At 36.8% G+C, this 18040-nt stretch overlaps 1 protein-coding gene across 4 annotated transcripts in view; it reads right to left on the bottom strand.

Annotated features, from left to right (window-relative positions):
• The window catches only part of TASP1 (taspase 1), a 78755-nt gene that overhangs the window by 42260 nt on the left and 18455 nt on the right, over positions 1–18040 (bottom strand). For 3 of the 4 annotated variants that reach the window (XR_008430174.1, XM_053939128.1, XM_053939130.1), the window contains exons 7-8: positions 16034–16113; positions 5515–5621 (exon numbers count right to left, since the gene is read on the bottom strand). Coding sequence is in view for 3 of the 4 variants with exons in the window: in XM_053939128.1 (XP_053795103.1) it covers positions 5515–5621; positions 16034–16113 (187 nt within the window). In the remaining variant the exon portion in view is untranslated. The remainder of the gene's footprint in view (positions 1–5514; positions 5622–16033; positions 16114–18040) is intronic. The other variant, XM_053939129.1, reaches the window with a different exon arrangement.

Raw genomic sequence — 18040 nt, 5'->3', positions numbered from 1 at the left:
GATGCAAAGTTGCTGCACAAGCCTCAAGCCTCTTACATAGACTTACCCACTGAAATAATGCCAAAGTTTATTAAGTTTTTCATATAAATGTGAATTTTCTGGACTAGAATTCAGAGGGAGGAATTAAGGGAAAAAAAAGAAAACAAACACCTAACTATTCAACTTTAAATTATCAAGTTCCCATCATCAATTAAAATTCCCTTGGGCATACTATGTCACTTATCAAGCCTGGTTTCTAGTACTGCAATGCTGATGATACTCTGGCCACACTTAATTTAAGAGAAAACACTTGGTTTAATTCTGTGTCAGTCTCAAAAGGAAAAATATGCAGTACAGCGCTACCATGTTCCGCAGTACTTTGCAAGCAACTAGAACTCCTAGGCAGGAGATTCATCCTTGGCTTTCACACAGAGAAACAGTAAGTTTCTTCTCTGCACCTACACATAGATCTTCCCTGGCAAGTTCTGCACTCAGGTACTGGCACTGACCATACTCAATATTAAAACAAATGGATGGGTGTTCTAACAATAAAGCACAATAACTACACAAAGACAGAGAGGGGTGAGAGGCTAAAGATCCACGGTTTCAACTGGTACTGGGAAGAAAGGTAAGCTGAAAAACAGAGGAAGGAAGGAAGGAAGGATCAGGGAGGGTAGGAAAAGTAGAAATAAAAGGGTGTTTGATGCTGGGAGCAAAGGGGATAAGACAAGAGCCAGCTCCCTTCCAAGTTCTAAAGATGAAAAAAAATTTAGGAACCTTTATTTAACATCTCATGTTGTGTGCAAATTTATTTCCTAACTCCCAGGACTCCCAGATACATCCTGAGCTAATACTAACCCAGTTCAAACAATATTACTCAGTGGATTGAAAAGACCTTAACCAGCAGAGCAGGCTGCTCAAGGGACGTGGAGATTGCCATCCTTGGAGGTTTCCAAGACCAGACCGGACAAAGCTCTTCCCAGCATTAATTCTCTTAAGATTTCTCTGTAGAGAAGAACTACTATGATACAGGTGCTGCTGTCTACCCCCTGCCCCCTTTTATCAAAGGAAATTATACTCACAACAAAAAATTTAATTAATAAACAACTACAGATATAAAAATCTAACCTATCAAAGTTAGTTTAAATGAGGTGACTTCGAGGCTAGACATCTTTTCTAAGGGAAGCATTTCTAAGGGAAGGTTGAGCTGGCCCACACAACCTTCTGAAGGAAATCTGTATCTCTGAAGCAAAGGAATTCTGTATTTTATTTCTCAGTAATATAGGTTTGGGGTGGGGGTGGGGGGGGCACAGGACTGGTTTCTGATTAGAAAAAAAGACACTGATATAGAGCTGATGCTGTATTTATCCTTATTCAGCACACTGAAAATCAGCGATGCTCTATTCCACATCCAAAGGGAAAAATACTTTGTCAGTATCTTCTACATACGTGAACTGTACTGGCAACCCTGATTTCTGGACCAGTAAATAAAGAGCTCATCACAATTTAACAAAGGAACTTTCTTTACATCTCCCTATATAAAAATATCATGTGCCTGAGGAGTTACTGCAAGACTGCACCTGCTGAGAAGACTTTCAGTGTCACACATTTCATCTCTTCAAATCACATGAACATTGAAAAGCAGAGGATCCTGTCAAGCTAGTGTCAGGACAATAAAAGCAAGTATGATAAATACTACAATTCACAAAGTCTAAAATAAGATCAAACTTTATACAGGTCCAATAGGGACTAAACAAGATCCTATTTGCTTGTCCTCACCTTTCTATTGATTGATTTACTTAGCTACTTAAATTTTAAAATTTTGCAGGTTGCAAAGGAAACTTGGCGAAATCTGTTACCAAATTCTGTATCTGAGTTCAGCTACTAAATGATCCTTGTCCACTGTAAAAACAGTTTGGGGGTTTTAACAATGCGGTATTGCAACCTAAATATCTATTACATAGTTAATGTTTTGCATGGAAAAAATTGAAAGTCAGTGTTACAAGTCAGACCTCACATTACTTAATTTGCACTTTGCAGCAGGAAAGGAAATTAATTTATTAAAACATGGTCCAAATACTCAGATTTTGCTAAGAACATAAAACAGAAAGATGCTCACCTGCACAAATACAGAGTTCTATCAAGTATTTTTAAAAAACCCTCCTTCCCTCCTGCACATAAAAAAAATGTAAATATTCATCACTGCAAGCACCTAAGGAAGCAATTAGCAAATTAGAAGAGCTCTACTCAGTGCCCACTGAAAGATTCTACACACAGGGCCTTTTCCCTCTCCACTTGAGATAGTTTTGAAATACCATGGAAAGTAATTACCACTAAATTCCATCTCTGAGTATAACTGACAAAATACAAAATTAATCAGATTGAAGCAACTAACATTTCTATGCTATTACCCAATTACCTAATTATACAAAGCTTGATGAACAATCCCAGCCTTCCTGGTTCAACAGTTGTTTGGTGTGTAAAAAAGAACATTTTGTTTGATTTTCATGTGCAAGATGGGGAAATCATCCCATACTGTATTTCCACAGATAAAGCCAAAACAAAACAACAAAACTTAACTAGAATGGGTGAAAATTATTTAGGCTTATTTTCCCATACTAAATGGATTTTGAAGCATATTTTTGAAAACTGTAAGGTTTCATTATCAAAGACCATTTGCACACAAATGTGAGATGGAACATTTATTTCTTTTTTAAGGAAATTTCCAAACTGCAACACTAGGCAGACACTAGGACTGCCACAGTTGACTGCCTTACAATTATCTGCACATAGACAAAAATATTTTCTAAATATCTTCAGTCTTAATACAGTAACAGAAGCACATGGAACTGTTGATTCCATGCATATAATTCCAACTGATGTATACATATGTCAGTACCTATGTTGAACTAGATAAAAATCAAGCCAGTTTTAATAAAACTCAACCTAAATAATGTTATTTATAGAGCTAAATAACTAGGCTATAAAATACTAACTTAAAAACACTAATCTGCAAAAAAACTCACATGTGCAAGGGGTTCTTAGTGTCACTTATTCAAACCAAGAAGAGGACAACTTTTTACAGATATACTGAGATCACTTGTAAAAGTTTGCAATAGCAAAAGACAAAGTAAAATCGGGGCTTCAAGCCAAACTCTGCTAAGCTATTTTCAAAGACAATTTCCTCTGGTAAAAGACAGACTAACAGTAAGCAGACAAATATTTACTTCTGATATTTACTGGTGCTTGAGGGGAGAATTTGAGAATAGCATCTGGCTGAATGAACACATCATAGACACCCCCATGAGAATGTTTAGTTAATTTTTGTTTGTGTGTGAATTATTTCTTAGCTATGTAAATCAGTAAAACTCTGCAACTTAAAAAAGACTAAATTTTTACACCTTCAAAATTTGGTGAAATTATTAATGGATCTTCCTGTATGCAAATGCATAACCCTCTGCAAATGCTACACTGGGTGAACAAAGAAAAATACAGAAAAAAACTCCATTTATCAGGAAATAAAATTCCTTTAGTAAGTTACACTGCCAAGATTTTCCATACAAACTTTGACAAATTTAAACAGCCTCATTCTTTTTAAGGTTGGTATCATCACATTTTTATTGAAAACTAATTTTTAAACCTGTTTTTTTTCTTTTTAGCTGGTGATATTTATCAGTAGCTCAAACTTCTAATTAAGTTCAGTCTGTTTTGGTAGCAATACTGTCTCTTCACACTGGCCTATTAGTTCTGATCCCATTCAACTCCACCTTCGTTAACATCCTTTCTACCTTGCTCTTCCCACAGCCTGCAGCACAGACAACAGAGGCACACAGGTTCAGCTGCACCACAAAGTTAAAGTGGGTGAGTCAAACCAGATAATAAAATAGCTCTGAAGTCCTGCTGAAAGGAATGGTCTGCAGCTCCAGAGAAGCACAGCTGATAAAAAAGTTACGTGAGCATTTATCAATTAAAATAACTTTGACAAAAAGATTAACTTGTAATTACTCAAGTATTTAAATGGTTTTAAACTAGTTATTTTAAAACCTTTTATGAGAGCACAGCTTTGACAGTGTGAGTCTTAGGGCAACAAATCACATGCCTCATGAAATCATATGCCACATGAAAAATCACATGCCACATGGAAAGGTCCTTGCTAAACCCTTTTCTATTAGTTTGGGGAGATATATTCTAGATTTTTTTTCTTTTAGAATTTGATTTTTCATTTCTATTTCGTTTTGAAAAACTACTTTGAAAACCTTACTCCCTGCAAGGCTGCAATTATCCTACACTCTGTGGATAGCACGAAAATTCCATATTGAGAACATGGGTTGGTTTTCATCCCTGCTCCATGGACAGGATGTGCCCAGACAGCTGACAAAACCAGCATGTTGTTACTGGATTACTCACTGGGGAGAAGAGCTCTATCTGATCACCTCTTTTACCTACCACCACTGGCCTTTGGGAATCTCCCACAAGCGCTGCACAGGACTCTGGAGCCCTTGAAATTTCAAACTGCAGGTCGGTAAGCTCATGCACTGGCATATGTTTCAAGCATTGACTTGCCCCTTATTACATGAACAGCAATACTGCACTTTCACACTCCCAGTTTCACAAGGAGGTAACTGAAGTTCTGTGAACAGGAAAAGTTCCAAAATGAACAACTAAATTCCATGGCTCCCCCATCCTTAATTTCTTCACAAGTCTTAGCTCCTTGAAAAAATAAAAATTAGTACCCTGCTAGAGAAGCATCTTATCTAAGAACACAGATGTAAATTGCCTAATTTATCACTGTTTGCCTTTGCTAACAATTCTGTGGGATTTATACCTTATTTATATCAATATATGTAAATACAAGTGGTCAGACAGCTCATCAAAGCAAAGAGAAATGGCCAATCTGAAGGTCCACAGGCCCCAAATAAAGCACAGGGATTTAATTTAATGAGCCATACTTTGATATTCAACATTAAACACAAATACTGTGAATGCCATTCTCACAGGTTACCAAAGCTCTATCTTTAAACTAAAATGAGGGAGCAGAGGGAATCCCTGCTAGTTTTGTAGCACAAGTAATATGGGCCAGGTCAATGCCAGATGCATGCACAGATGCACATGTTTACCTACCTGGTATTTCAAATTTCACCAATTCCAGTTCCATAATGCAATGTGCTCAGGAGACATTAAAAAGTGGGAAACAGTGACAGAGATCCCAAGCTAAAGAAAATGTTTTAGTAAATAGAATAAATAGTAGAAAATGTTTTGGTAAATCTGTTTGTATTTACATTTGTCGTATTTTCAGTTTAAAATGAGCAAAATATTTTTCTTAGCACAAACAAGATATAAAGTGATGGTTTGGTTTTCAAATAGCAAGGCAGAAGGTTTTAACTGCACTAAGTTTTCATTATATCATCTAAACATTAAGATGGACAAGGAGAACAGGCTTCTGAGGCTACATCAGTCTTATCATATAAGACATGAAGTTTATTAGCAATCAGCTGTAAGTTTAGGATGACACAAGAATTTGAAACAAGAGCTAACCTTTTCATTTGATTGTCTTCTTTTCTTTAGTTGAATGAGATCTGTTTCCACCTTTTCGGCCAACTCCAGCTTCCTCTTGTTCCTCTTAAAAGCTGCTAAACTAAACCCTATAAAAATAGTTCAAAAGCATGTAACTAAGTAAAATTTACTTATTTTAAGCAAATATTGATAAGTCTACATTTTGAAGGACACATCCCCCACTTCTTTACTGATGCAAAAAGCATCAATAAAAAGCCAAAAACTAAGTATTTAAGTTTCAGTACAAGTTGTTCACATCTTTTCCTAAGTTTAAAAGTTCTACTATTGTTCAGCAACGGTGATGAATAAAATATCTGGTAGAAACACAGCATGAACACATTGGAAGCTGGTCAAAATATCTTTGGCAATGAAGCAGCACTGCACAGAAGAGACCAGAATAAGTGGCTTGTGTTAAAATTGTTTTTGACTGCTGACAAGAAAATAGATACCACGTGAGCTCATTCTGATAGCCATAAAATTAGGTTACTATTTTATTACTTTAATCACATATCTGTATGTTTACCCATATATTTAAAGCCACACACAAGTCTAGCAGTAGTTTACGCTCCATAATCCAACACAGTCTAAAGACCACCTAGGTCTCAAGAAGACAAACATCTACTTTCTACATCTAAGCCCTACATTCAGAAAGGAAGTGCTCTCTAAAGTGGACTAAAAAATAAAATTGTTATGCTTAAGAGACTAAAATGACATGTTCCCATTTTAGAAGTTTCAGTTCATGAACAAATTGCAGATATTGATATATTTTGTTTAAATTAGTTTTGACTTAGTATCATCCCCAGGCTGTTTTAACATCCTCTGTAAAATGTAAAGAGGTGGAGAGAAAATGTCTTTTGTCACTTGTTTAACCACACTAAATCAAGCTATTGGGAGAACAGAGCAATTTGAATCTTTTACTTATACAAGTAAGTCACAAACTAAAAAGCACAGGTTTTTCTATAAACTTCAAAAAATGTCATTTTAAATGAAATTCTGAGCATAGTTACATCACTATTATTCAGAAGACTGGAACAGCTACATGAAGTCTAGTAATAAACTCAATGTTGCAGAGCCAATGGAACCCAGAGCTTTCATTTACAATTCTCACAAAGTACACAGACAGTGAGCTTTTTACTTTGAAACTTCTCCACACAGGTATCAAATTCACCTAGTGAACTCTCTTTTAATCATGTTTTTAAGTATATAAAACTGGACCTTAATGTCCACACAGTTAGTTAGTCAAGTATATAACTCAAAAAGTAGTGAGAAAGCTGACATTTCTCTCCAAAAACCTAATGAATACCAGTTCTTTAAAAATGTAAACCCATATTAATCAGCCATCACCAAGAAAGGAATTCGTTCTACTATATAGAGCTGATTAATGCAGCTACTTAGGACAACACATTTCTATGTTTGAAATGAGGATGAAGAGGTAAAAACTAAATACTTGATAAGAGGGAGCAGACAAAGAATCATTTTAGTCAAGTACTAACTGGCAGTGGGGAAAAACAAACTAAAAATCTCTCACAGATCAAGAACTTTGTAAACAGAAGTGCCCCAAAATAAACTAAGCCAGCATATTGTTTTTAAGAGAATTTTTAAACAGGAGAACTTGTAAGTTGACACAAGTTCACCAAGCACAGCAAATACCTATGGGCAGAGCCATACAGGGTGAGTAAGAATGGTGCATGGCCTTGGTATTCCTCAAAAGCAGGCATTACACAGGGATAAATATGCCTAAGCCTGTTACCTGCTGCTGCCACTACCTCCTGCCAAGCTGGAAAAAATGTGGACATAGAGAGGCAAAAGGGTGCAGGAGCCCACACATGCAAACCTGAACAGGTTCCCTGTACTTCAGAGCCCAATGTCAGCAGTGTCCTGAAACCTTCTGCAGTATTTGCATGTTCACCAGTTCAAACACATGCACAAAGATCACATCAAATGCACAGAACACATGGACTAGCTCCAAGCTGCCCTGCCAGCTGCACAAAGTGCTGCTATATGGCCTCTCAGCATCTCCACTCCACCTATACCCTGGTAGCATATTTATCCAACCGTTTTTCCACAACACACAGAATTCTCCAAGCTTGAGTTTCATTCACTTAAGACAACAATCCCTAGCTAAGCAATTAATTTTCAGATGCTACCCTGTGCTTTAAGGTTGTTTGTCTTTTCAAAACAAGAAAAAGCCTGAAGACTTACTCTGAATGATCTGCTAACAGTAACTTCTTATCTGCATTGTTAATTCAAGGTGGTATCGGTAAGTTGTGAAATACGGGGCAGAAAAAAACATCATTATGAGCAGAGAAGTACACATCTCTTGGGCCATGTCAGACAGACAGATGAAGACACCTTTCCAGCAGCATTTAATGATGTAGGTTGGAAGGGATATTAGGAGGTTGTGGAGTCCAACCTCCAAAAAAACTCACATCCAATTTAAAAGGATTTGTTAGATTCTGAGTACTTTCAACAATGGAGATTTTACAACTCTGGGCTTCTGCATCAATATTTGATCAACCTCAGGTTTAAATAAATAAGGTATTAATTCATAGTCTTCAGTTTTGTTCAGTTTACCATGAAACATCATACCTTTCAGACCTGTGAGGGAACGTCAGTCTAGTCAGACATCCCCTAGAAGGGAAATTCTTGTGCTCAGGCTACACTGAACTTCAAAATAGCTATTAGGATTAACTTTTAGATGAAAGGTGAAGATTTTGTTTTAGCAAGGACTTATGAATAACAGCCTTTCATTATTTAAGGAAATTACTAGCAGTAATTATCAATTCCTCTTAGCAAGATAAGCCAGCTAATACCTCCAAAGTGACCAAATAACCATGAAATAAAGGACCAAGTTACAACTCAAAACCTGGCAATTTTTACCTCTGGTAGTTTTATGTCCAACTTCAGTTAAAAAAAAAAGTCTTGATTCTTACTTGAATCTTAAAATTGGTTTTTCTCTCCCCAGAATAAGGGACTAAAGACTAAAGCAAGTGACAGGCTGCCTGCCCTCAGTTTATTCCTGCCTTTGTGATGTTCTATGTAAAACCACTATAAATGCCATTAAAATGAACAGTACTCTCATTGCTTCGTCTTGGTCTACTAGTGACAAAAGAAACTGAGGAACACAAGTGAGCTCCAAACTACACACATGAAAGATGAAACTAGAGTTTTCTGAAAACACCCTCTAAGTTTGGTCCTTGGCAAAGAACATATTAAAACATTCCATGAACTAAAAAACAATCTAGGATTCAAACGTGCTTAGTTAACAACACACACAACATGGAAGAAAGACCTAAAGAAAATTTATTTTGTGAATACACACTACAGACAGAAAGAAAACACCTATACACAATTTGAGTTCATAGTTCACATTAAATCCACCCATTTCACATTAAATCTAAAACAAAACCTCAACTTTGTGGTGCAAGGACACTACAAAATTTCATTTGTCCTTAATGACAGTATAAAAACCACTCTCACCTTCTCCAACCAGACAGTGCATTCCAAGCTTGAGAAAAGGAAAGGGTCACAACACAGTGATGAAGACAGGCATGTTTTCCTAAAACAAATGCAATATAGCTACATCAGCCTGATGTTGACTGGGTCAAGGAGGAAGAGAAGAGCAAGAGAAGCAAAGCTTACTGACTAGGGAGAAAGCTAGGAAGAGGGGTAAGGGAGCTGATGGAATTTTAGCTTGAAGAAGTTTTGGATCACAGCCCAGTGGTACTGTTGTTAAAATCTATGGAAAGGTATTTAGTAAAATGCCCTTTGATTTTGCTCAAGAGCTTAAAAGTTTAGATGTAATTCAAACAAGTACTTTCAGATAAAATCCCTGGCAATTACTACTCTACCCAGTAACAACATGTGCACTCCACATCATGCTTAGAAGAACTGAGAATTGAGTCTTGGGAGCCACAGAGTACAACCAGCCCTGTTGTTCTGCTCTCTCATTTATGCACCTACTGGCATAAATAAAACCGCCTCTGAGCTGCTAGGAGAGGAAGGGAAAAAAAGAAAACTCCCACAGCTTTACAAAATTGCTGTTCTTGTTTAAATGTCATTTTCTCAGGCCTCATCCAGACTAAAGACTCAATGAGTGACAACCATAGCACATCAGAACCACAGTATTATAAATAAATCCAACCTCATTGACAGTATTTATCACACATCCCTGCCTCGCAGCATGGGGTGCCTCTTCTGGAACAAATAATCTTCAAGGACCTGGAAACACCTTCCTAATCATCCACATTCTCCCTTCAGCCCCCAAGGTACCAACATGAGCAGTCCACATGTACTCTGCAGTTTGGGTGCAACTGTGCCAGAAAGGGGAAGCTCTGGTGGAACACTTGGTCACAGCAGAGGTGAGACAAGTGTAGGGGTTTTCCTGGGAGAAGGTGCAGTGGCTGAGCACAGAACAAGTAGAAGTAGCTCCTGCCCAACACCACTCGCCTGCAGGAGAGGTTGGCATTAGTGGATGTGGTATCAAAACATGCACTTGATAATATTTATCTGTAAATGCAGAAGAAAAGTCTCACAGGCACATCTTGTTCAAAGCTAAGACTGATGTTCAAAAAGTTCTGATGTTCCTGGATACCCTGCTGAGAAAAGGCCACAAGATCTCCATTACATAATTAATTAGCTCAAGATTCATCTCCTAAACTATTACTGCTAGACAATAAATACACCTTTTTTACATGCTTTTTTCATCATTATCACCACCTAACAAGGAGATGAGAAAGTAATTTTCAGCAAGCAGGTCAGTGGAAGAGATCATTAGTCTCTGACTAATGATGAAGAGATTCATCTGTGCCACTTGTTTGCCATAAAACTTCCACACCCTTTATTTACCTCCTGTACTCTGATCATTCCTTTAACTCCTTTAACCATTATACTATGTACAAGTAAAAATATAATCAAAAATCTTGACAGTTCTATTAGATAATGATACAATGACTAAGTAAATGAAACACAACTGTATTCCCCATCCTACATAGCTCTTCAGAAGTTTTTCTCAGTCACCTTTCATAGCCCATTAGAAATGATCCAGAGAGCACAGGCATATGAAAAGCAGACCTGTCCTATACATGGAGTCCTTGAAACTACTGAATTGTTCATACAGACTTAAATACAACACTAAGACACCTTTTCATCTGTTAAATAATGGTACAATTGATACATATCTACTTGTTAATTCTAGCCCTATGTACCTTAAACAGGCCTGCACATGACAGGCTGTTTATTAGAATACATTGTTAATTTCTTGCCCAAAGTTAATGCAAAACATTTTTGCTACAAAGTCCATGTTTCCTTAAAATCCTCGTGCTTTTATAAGCCACATGTATTCCCTTATTTATTTTCAGCAAGGTTGAAAATTTAGATAATGGCTATGTGAACAACTATATTTTCAAATAGAGGAAGGATATACAAATTTTTAGCACCACTAAATGACAAATCAAGTTCAGGACAATATTCAAACCCTCCTGGTTACAGTGGTGGAACAGCAAGCTGGGAACACAAACCCCAAATAATAGCTTTAAATCAGACACATTAAAAATTACTACGCAACTAAATATTACGCAACCTATACATGTTCAGCAATCCTCGTTTAAAATCAAACTATAAACTGAAAATACTACAAAAACTCCAAGAATATTTAAAAATCTTTGAAGCAGAGATAAAGCTCTGACCAGTCATATAGCACCCCCTGGCAGACTGTGCTTAGAGTCAGCTGACAGAAGCTTTCTGCAATTTATCTTTTTATTCCATATGAAAGTAGAATGCAACTATTGGAGAAGAGAATTAAAAAGGAATATACTAACAAATTAGTTAACCCACAGGAATTCAAATGATCTTGTGAAGAACTCTGTTGAGCAGTTACTAAAATAAATGACACAAAACAGAAAGATGAAAATAAATTTCTTTTTAACAAAGCTATTTTAAATGACAGATTAACAGCACTTAGGCTTGTGTTGGGACTAAAAGACTAACAGAGATCGCTTCCATGTTGCCATACTTTGACAGAAACAGAAAAATGAATGGAGGGGGAAAGGCACTTGGCAAAAGCATATTTAAAAAAATAACCCAGCTCTCAGAGCACTGCTCCATAGATCTGTTCTTTACAACATAAACTCAGGGTAAACTGCTGCTGGACACAGCGTTTCTTACTACTTCCTGCAAGAAATCTTGTTTTTCATCATGCAGCCTTTCCTGAGCCTGGAAGATTTTCAAAGTATCTTCTGGGCACTTTGGCTCAACCTTTTTCCTGGGTAACTTACAGCCGTTCTCCTGGCTGCACTCAGCTGTTCAGATTTCAGAACATCAAGTGACTACAATACTGTCTCCAAATCCAGGGAAGATTTACATCATGTATTCAGATTAACCAAGCTCCTAACCAAATCCCCAGAACCCTTGAGTTTCTTTCCAAATCTTTCATCCTCCTCTTAAAAACAAAGGAAACATGGTCTGAGCCACTGCCTGAAATCCATAGCACAGTTCCAGCAATACAGCAAATGTTTTTTCCTAATACAGTAATAATGAAGTAATGAGAGAACTGGGAGTGAGGTGAGATTTGGGGTTTTGGAAGAGAGGCAGGCAATACTGGTGGTCAGGGAGACATACAGTGTCACTAGAAATAGCACAGTCTGCACTACAGTCATCCAAAAAAAAGACTCTCCCTCATTAAAGAATCCAAGCAGCCATAAGATAAACAGGAATTTCCTTGCATGCACAAAGTTAATTTAAAAAAAGTAGCAAAGTACAAGTAAAGAAATGGTCTGTTACAAACAGAATTTCAAACCAACCCATAGCAGCCCTGAGTCTGTTGAACAAGATGTGATTTTACTGATGACATGAAGTTATTCAAGGAAATTCGAGAATTTGACTGAAGAAGGATTCTGAGTAGGACTCTCACAATGAAGTAGCAGCTTTTATTCAGCAAGTCTCAAAATAATGAAAATGAGCTAACTCATAGTTGTAAAGGTTTACTGCACTGTTTACTTTCCATGTATGCAGGAGTCACTAACAAGTCCAGAATTTAGAGTCTGGAATAATATAAGGGATAGGGGAAGGGAAGCAAATACTTGCTGTGTTCTTACATCCTTCCTTAAGCATCTTATTTATGGCTACTCTTGAACTGCAGTTCCAGTTATGTGGATCCACTGCCACTATTTTGGTTCTTATATAACATTATTCACTGAGGTGCTTACAGTCACTTCCACATTGTTAGAGTGACAAGTTTCCTGCATGAGTAGGTGCCTTCCTTCTCTTTCCCTTTGAAGACTTAACATTATAAGCAAATGCAAGATGCTGTCTTACAACATGTTATCTTTGTCAAAGATAATTTATATCTATTATAGGCTGAGTTGATAATTTCAGATAGAAGTGTTTTGGTTATTACTAGTGCAGGCACAGATAGTGGCAGCTGGGGATGTACCTCAAATTTACATTGCATATTTAAAGTGTCCTTTTAACATTTTAAAGAGACTGCAATGTACAGTAATTCAGCACTTCTAAATTGTAATTACACCTTAACGCTTGGATTACACTGTCAAAGCTGTCTCTCTAGCACAGAGCAGCAAAGTACTGGGATAAACCAGTATGGGCTCTGTACTGGCAGCCTCTAGTCTGGGCAGGGATTAATAAATTCAGCTTCCTTGCAGACTGTGGGTAATACAGATAGATCACATTTCAGGTGTTTGGGTTTTTTTTTTTAAAACCACCCACTCTGTACACTGGAAAGTCACCAGGTTTCTACAAATGCAGGAAATCCCATTTCCTCACACACTTGACAAACCGAAGAAGACGAAGCACATGAGCCTTGACAAAACCTTGATGTAATTCAACAATTAACATGGTTTAAAATATGCTTCCAGTTTGGTGCTTGGATACTTTGATAGTTCTGAGAGAACTGTAGAGCATGAGCACAAAGCAGATCGTGACCCTTTCTTTGATACTGATCACAGGGATGCTCCATCCATGCAAACCAACCACCCAATCCCCCAGCCTTACTGACAGCAGCTACCACATTACTCTTCTCATCCCAGGTCCAAGGAAAAGGAGACAGAACAAGACAACTTCAAGAACATATTTCCCATGTGCAGCACAGAGAAGCCAAAACATGCACCTGTTTTGGTGCATATGGAGACCATGCATAGTTCTCCCTGCCAGTATTTACTGCAAGTACAGATCTAAATTTGGATTAGAGGTTTTTGGAGGGGATTTTTGTCTGTTTTTTTTTGTAAATAAGTTACTAAACGTATTTTTCTGATATTTGGCAATTTGTTCAGTTCTTTCTTTTACAGAGCTATTCAGAAGATACGTGATGTCTACTTAATTTACCCCCAGTTCTCCATGCAATCTTTACCACAGCAATGGTAGCAAGTATCAACAAAAAAATCTCCCTTTTTTTGAAGACTGGTACATTATTTAACAAAACAGCTGACTTCAGATGAGATCTCTTTGTGGTTGCTTGGAAACAAACTCTATTTGATTGTTTCTTAAGCATATCTAACTTTTCTTTTCATGATAACATTGGATAAATTTATTTTGGCTTCTTATATCGTATCTGTGAGAGAGTTTCCAATTTCTTTTTACTTGTAATAATTCCATGTTGTCACACATGTTGTTAATGGTCATTTTCCAATCCCACTGACCAGAGGTCAGTGAAGTACAAGATTTACTTTGCTAAGAACTGGGATGGGAATCAATATAACATCTTCTGGAACTGATTCTTCAGGTTCTTGTTTACTCTTGCATTTTTTTTTTTTTTTCAGAGAAAAAAAAACTCAGATATACTACCATTAATAAGTATACTGCAAAATTAACTTGTCAGTCCTGGATATTTCAACTGTTTTAATGCAAATTGTTTTGTTAAATGCTGAATGTACTGCAGAGACAAAATGCAAGTAGTGGTTTATTGGAGCAGGATTGTGAAAATACATTGGCTGGGATTATTCTTCTGTTGTTTCTCCAATATAAATTCATAGTATGGATTAGGCAAACCAAACTAACAGCGGCCATCCCTGCTAATATGCATATTTATTCTGACTTGGGTACATTGTAGCTAGCAAATGTATCATCTGGCAATTAATGTCACAATTGAAACACACTGGTACTGGAAACAGCTGAAATCTGTGCATGCAAACAAAATTAGTTAGTTAGGGCACCTTTGTGAAGTATCTCCTGCATGTAAATAGGAACTACTTTTCTAAAAAGAAAAAAAAAAAAAAAAAAAAGAAGGCAACCCTCCTCCCCCCAAAGAAAACTTCAAGGCATTAAGTGTTTTTACTCTTTCTAGAGCCACAGAAATAAAGGTGTCCTGCTCAACTCAGCACAACAGCTGTTCTGCAGTTCTGCAAATGCTGTTTTGGACAGCAGATAGAGCAAAAGTTCCAGTCATGTGGAGCTAGAGCTCAAAATGTTTTTGTTCAAAATTAAATGTATCATAAATATGTATGAAAATCAGTGCAATCAAATAAAACAGTGCCACTGTTTCAGGGGTTACACTTCAACACTGAGTATCAACAATTCCAAGCTGCAGTTTCTAGACATTTATCTACATTTAAAATTGAACCCAATAAAAGGTTTAATGGGAGCCCTGGGTTTCAACCTCTGATCTAGGGGTGAGTCAGATATTTGTAGTACTGTTTACTGTAAAATAAGCATTCCTAAACTTATGTGTTCTCCTTCTTTGGGTAACAACTTCTGATTTTTTTTCCTGCATAACCTCGACAGGCAGCACAAAGCATGTTCTCACCTAAAACAAACTACAGACTGGTTGTTATGGCACTTCCCAAAAGGGAGGGGGGCTGGAGAAGGAAGAGAACCATATCCTCTTTTCCATGGTTAAGTACACTCATTTTTAGCCTAGTTCATAGATGATGTTTCAATATAACATAATGACTATTTTTTATTTTAAGATAATAAGCTTTTATAAGAAACTAGGATTAATATACAGTATAATCCAAGTCTCTTTTCCAGACTGGGTTATTCTATCAGGGCAAGGTGAAGTGAAGCCTTTGGTTGAAAAAAAAAAAAAAAAAAAGAAAGGCAAATTACAGCCTGTTTAGACAAGAGCAGTTCTGGACAAAGACCCAGAGATGGGTGTAACTACACAATCTCAGAGACAAACTGGCACCTGCTGAATTTTGACATACGGCTAAGTTGGTGCTGTTAGGATCCAAGATGGACCACAACTGGAGACTTGTAGGACTGAGCTTTTAAAAAGCCTACATTTTGGTTAAAAGAAGTCCATCATTGGATTTAGTCCTAGAATCAAGAATCACTTAAATTAGATCTTGCTAAAATGCAGCTAAAGAGTTCACAATTTTTTCTATTTAGAAACTTATTAGAAAATCAGTAAACTTAAACAACCCTTATAGACCATAACACCATAAGCTAGCTGAATGTTAAGAACAATGAAGTGATGTACACCTCAAAAGATGAGGCACCATTTAAAGTTACTCTGTCCTGTTCTTCCTACTGACACCACCAGTTTACTCACTTGTAGCCATGATACCTGGAGGACATGCTGGTATCCCGTGATCAACTGCCCATCTGTAAGCTCCTTCACCAACTAAAAAGCTAGGAGACACAGAAGAGGGAGTTTAAACAAAACCATATAACAAATCCCCCTTTGCTTGCAATTATTTTTTTCTATTTGGTTTGGTCAATTTTAAATCATAAACTGTCTATATTTCACAGGACCGTCTGCTATTAATTACATTTGGCAACCTTACGTAGTTTCATTAAAAGATTATGCAGTTCTGACATTAAATTTATTACTGGACAAAACCAAGTGCTATTAAATTTGAAATTCAATACAAAATCAGCATCAGCTTTCAACTGCAGCTAAAACAGGACAGAGCTGTCTCAAATCTTGCTCTCTATATCAACTTAGCAAGATCCTGAAGCCTAAAAATATGGGATGAGAAAGGTGAGAATGGGAAGGTATTTCCAGTAAAGCCAGCCAATGTCAAAGGAATACCAAGCAATATTTTGAGAAGTACAATACAAGCTAAAAACTAACTTTATTTAGCATGATTAAGGTCTATTTCATGGAGTTATATCAATCATTTGCAAATGAGACTAGCCCATTGAATTTTAAATATACTTGTAAAAAAACTCCAGCCATTTAAGAAGCTGTTTTCTAGTCAGTACTGAACACTTTACCACAGTGAGACAGTACAAACTGCTGTGACAACAAACAAGAGCAAAAAATATACACACACACAGAATTCTAGGGATGGAAGAAAAAGCAAACCTCATGTTGTCTCCCCTTAGAGAAATTAATCTTATTGCCAAAAAAAGGGTATGTAGTAGCTGGAAATGAGACTCTTTCATAAAGCTGCTGTGCAACACAATAAAGGACAACTACTTCCAAACTTATTTCAAAAATGGACAATTAAGTTAAGAATAACACAACTGCCTAATGGACACCAGAAGCAAAGACTAAGAATTTTCAGCAAATTGGAAAAAGTTTCACTAAAATATCAGAGTTAATAAGATGAGTCTAAAGAAGTTATTCTAGCTACAAAGTAATCTGTTGGGCCATGCAGTTCTCAGTTTCTGAGAACACTACTGATACAGCAAATTTGTTAGCATTAATGCTGCTGAAAGTTTTCTTGACAGTGGTACATCCAACATCTGCAGCTTTCATTATACAGTATTTTGTGGTGGTATTTTCTATCTTCTATATGATTTAACCAATTTCTTTGAAATAAAATAATTTACACAGAGAGAAAGGTTAGGTGGGAAAAGCATCAAACTCAACATTGGGAGTTTGATATATGGTAACTCAAGCACAGGTCAGTCAGAAATACTGTGTTTTACAAGCAGTTTCACACCTGCCTTTTTAATACTTAAAACCAGAAAATGTCACTAGTATTTTATGAAGAATGCAAAAAAGCACCCAAGAGTGTCTCCTAACTTATGTGATCTGACTTTCAGTTTGTTCACGTTTCTGTCCTTAATCCTTAGATTCCTTTCCCTCCTAGAACACATATTGTTTTAGTTCCAAAGAGTCTTTAAATCAGAGCAGAAAACTAATTGAGGCTCCATATCACCACAGAGATCATCCAACTTTTTAAAACTGTTCAGTTCAGATCTTTAAAGGACAACATAATCACAGAAAAGTTAAAACAAACTGGTTACAAGATAAATAGCATCAGGATCTCAATGCTTTGTTGTGTGCATATAAAAACAAAACTACCACCAAGCTTGACTTATTGGGGGAGAGGGAAGAGGGAATAAAGCCAGTGCACTATAGAAAGCAGTCAAAACAACCACAAGTTTCAAAAGCCTTCAGGCTAATTCAAAATACAGTTTCCCAAACGGAGGGGAAAAACAAATACAAAGGATTAATGAGTTTATTAACACAAACAAAGGATTAATGAGTTTATTCTCTGCTACTCTGAAAGTTGGGTCTGCACAAACAGGACATAAAGATCCTTCTTGCAAATATATCAGAGTACTCTGTAGCTCTTACAGGCTCAGAACACAGAAGATGAAA

Source organism: Vidua chalybeata, chromosome 3, assembly GCF_026979565.1.
Source record: "Vidua chalybeata isolate OUT-0048 chromosome 3, bVidCha1 merged haplotype, whole genome shotgun sequence".
NCBI lineage: Eukaryota > Metazoa > Chordata > Aves > Passeriformes > Viduidae > Vidua > Vidua chalybeata.
The sequence above is the reverse complement of the archived record's forward strand: the minus strand, read 5'-3'. Positions and strand labels throughout refer to the sequence as shown.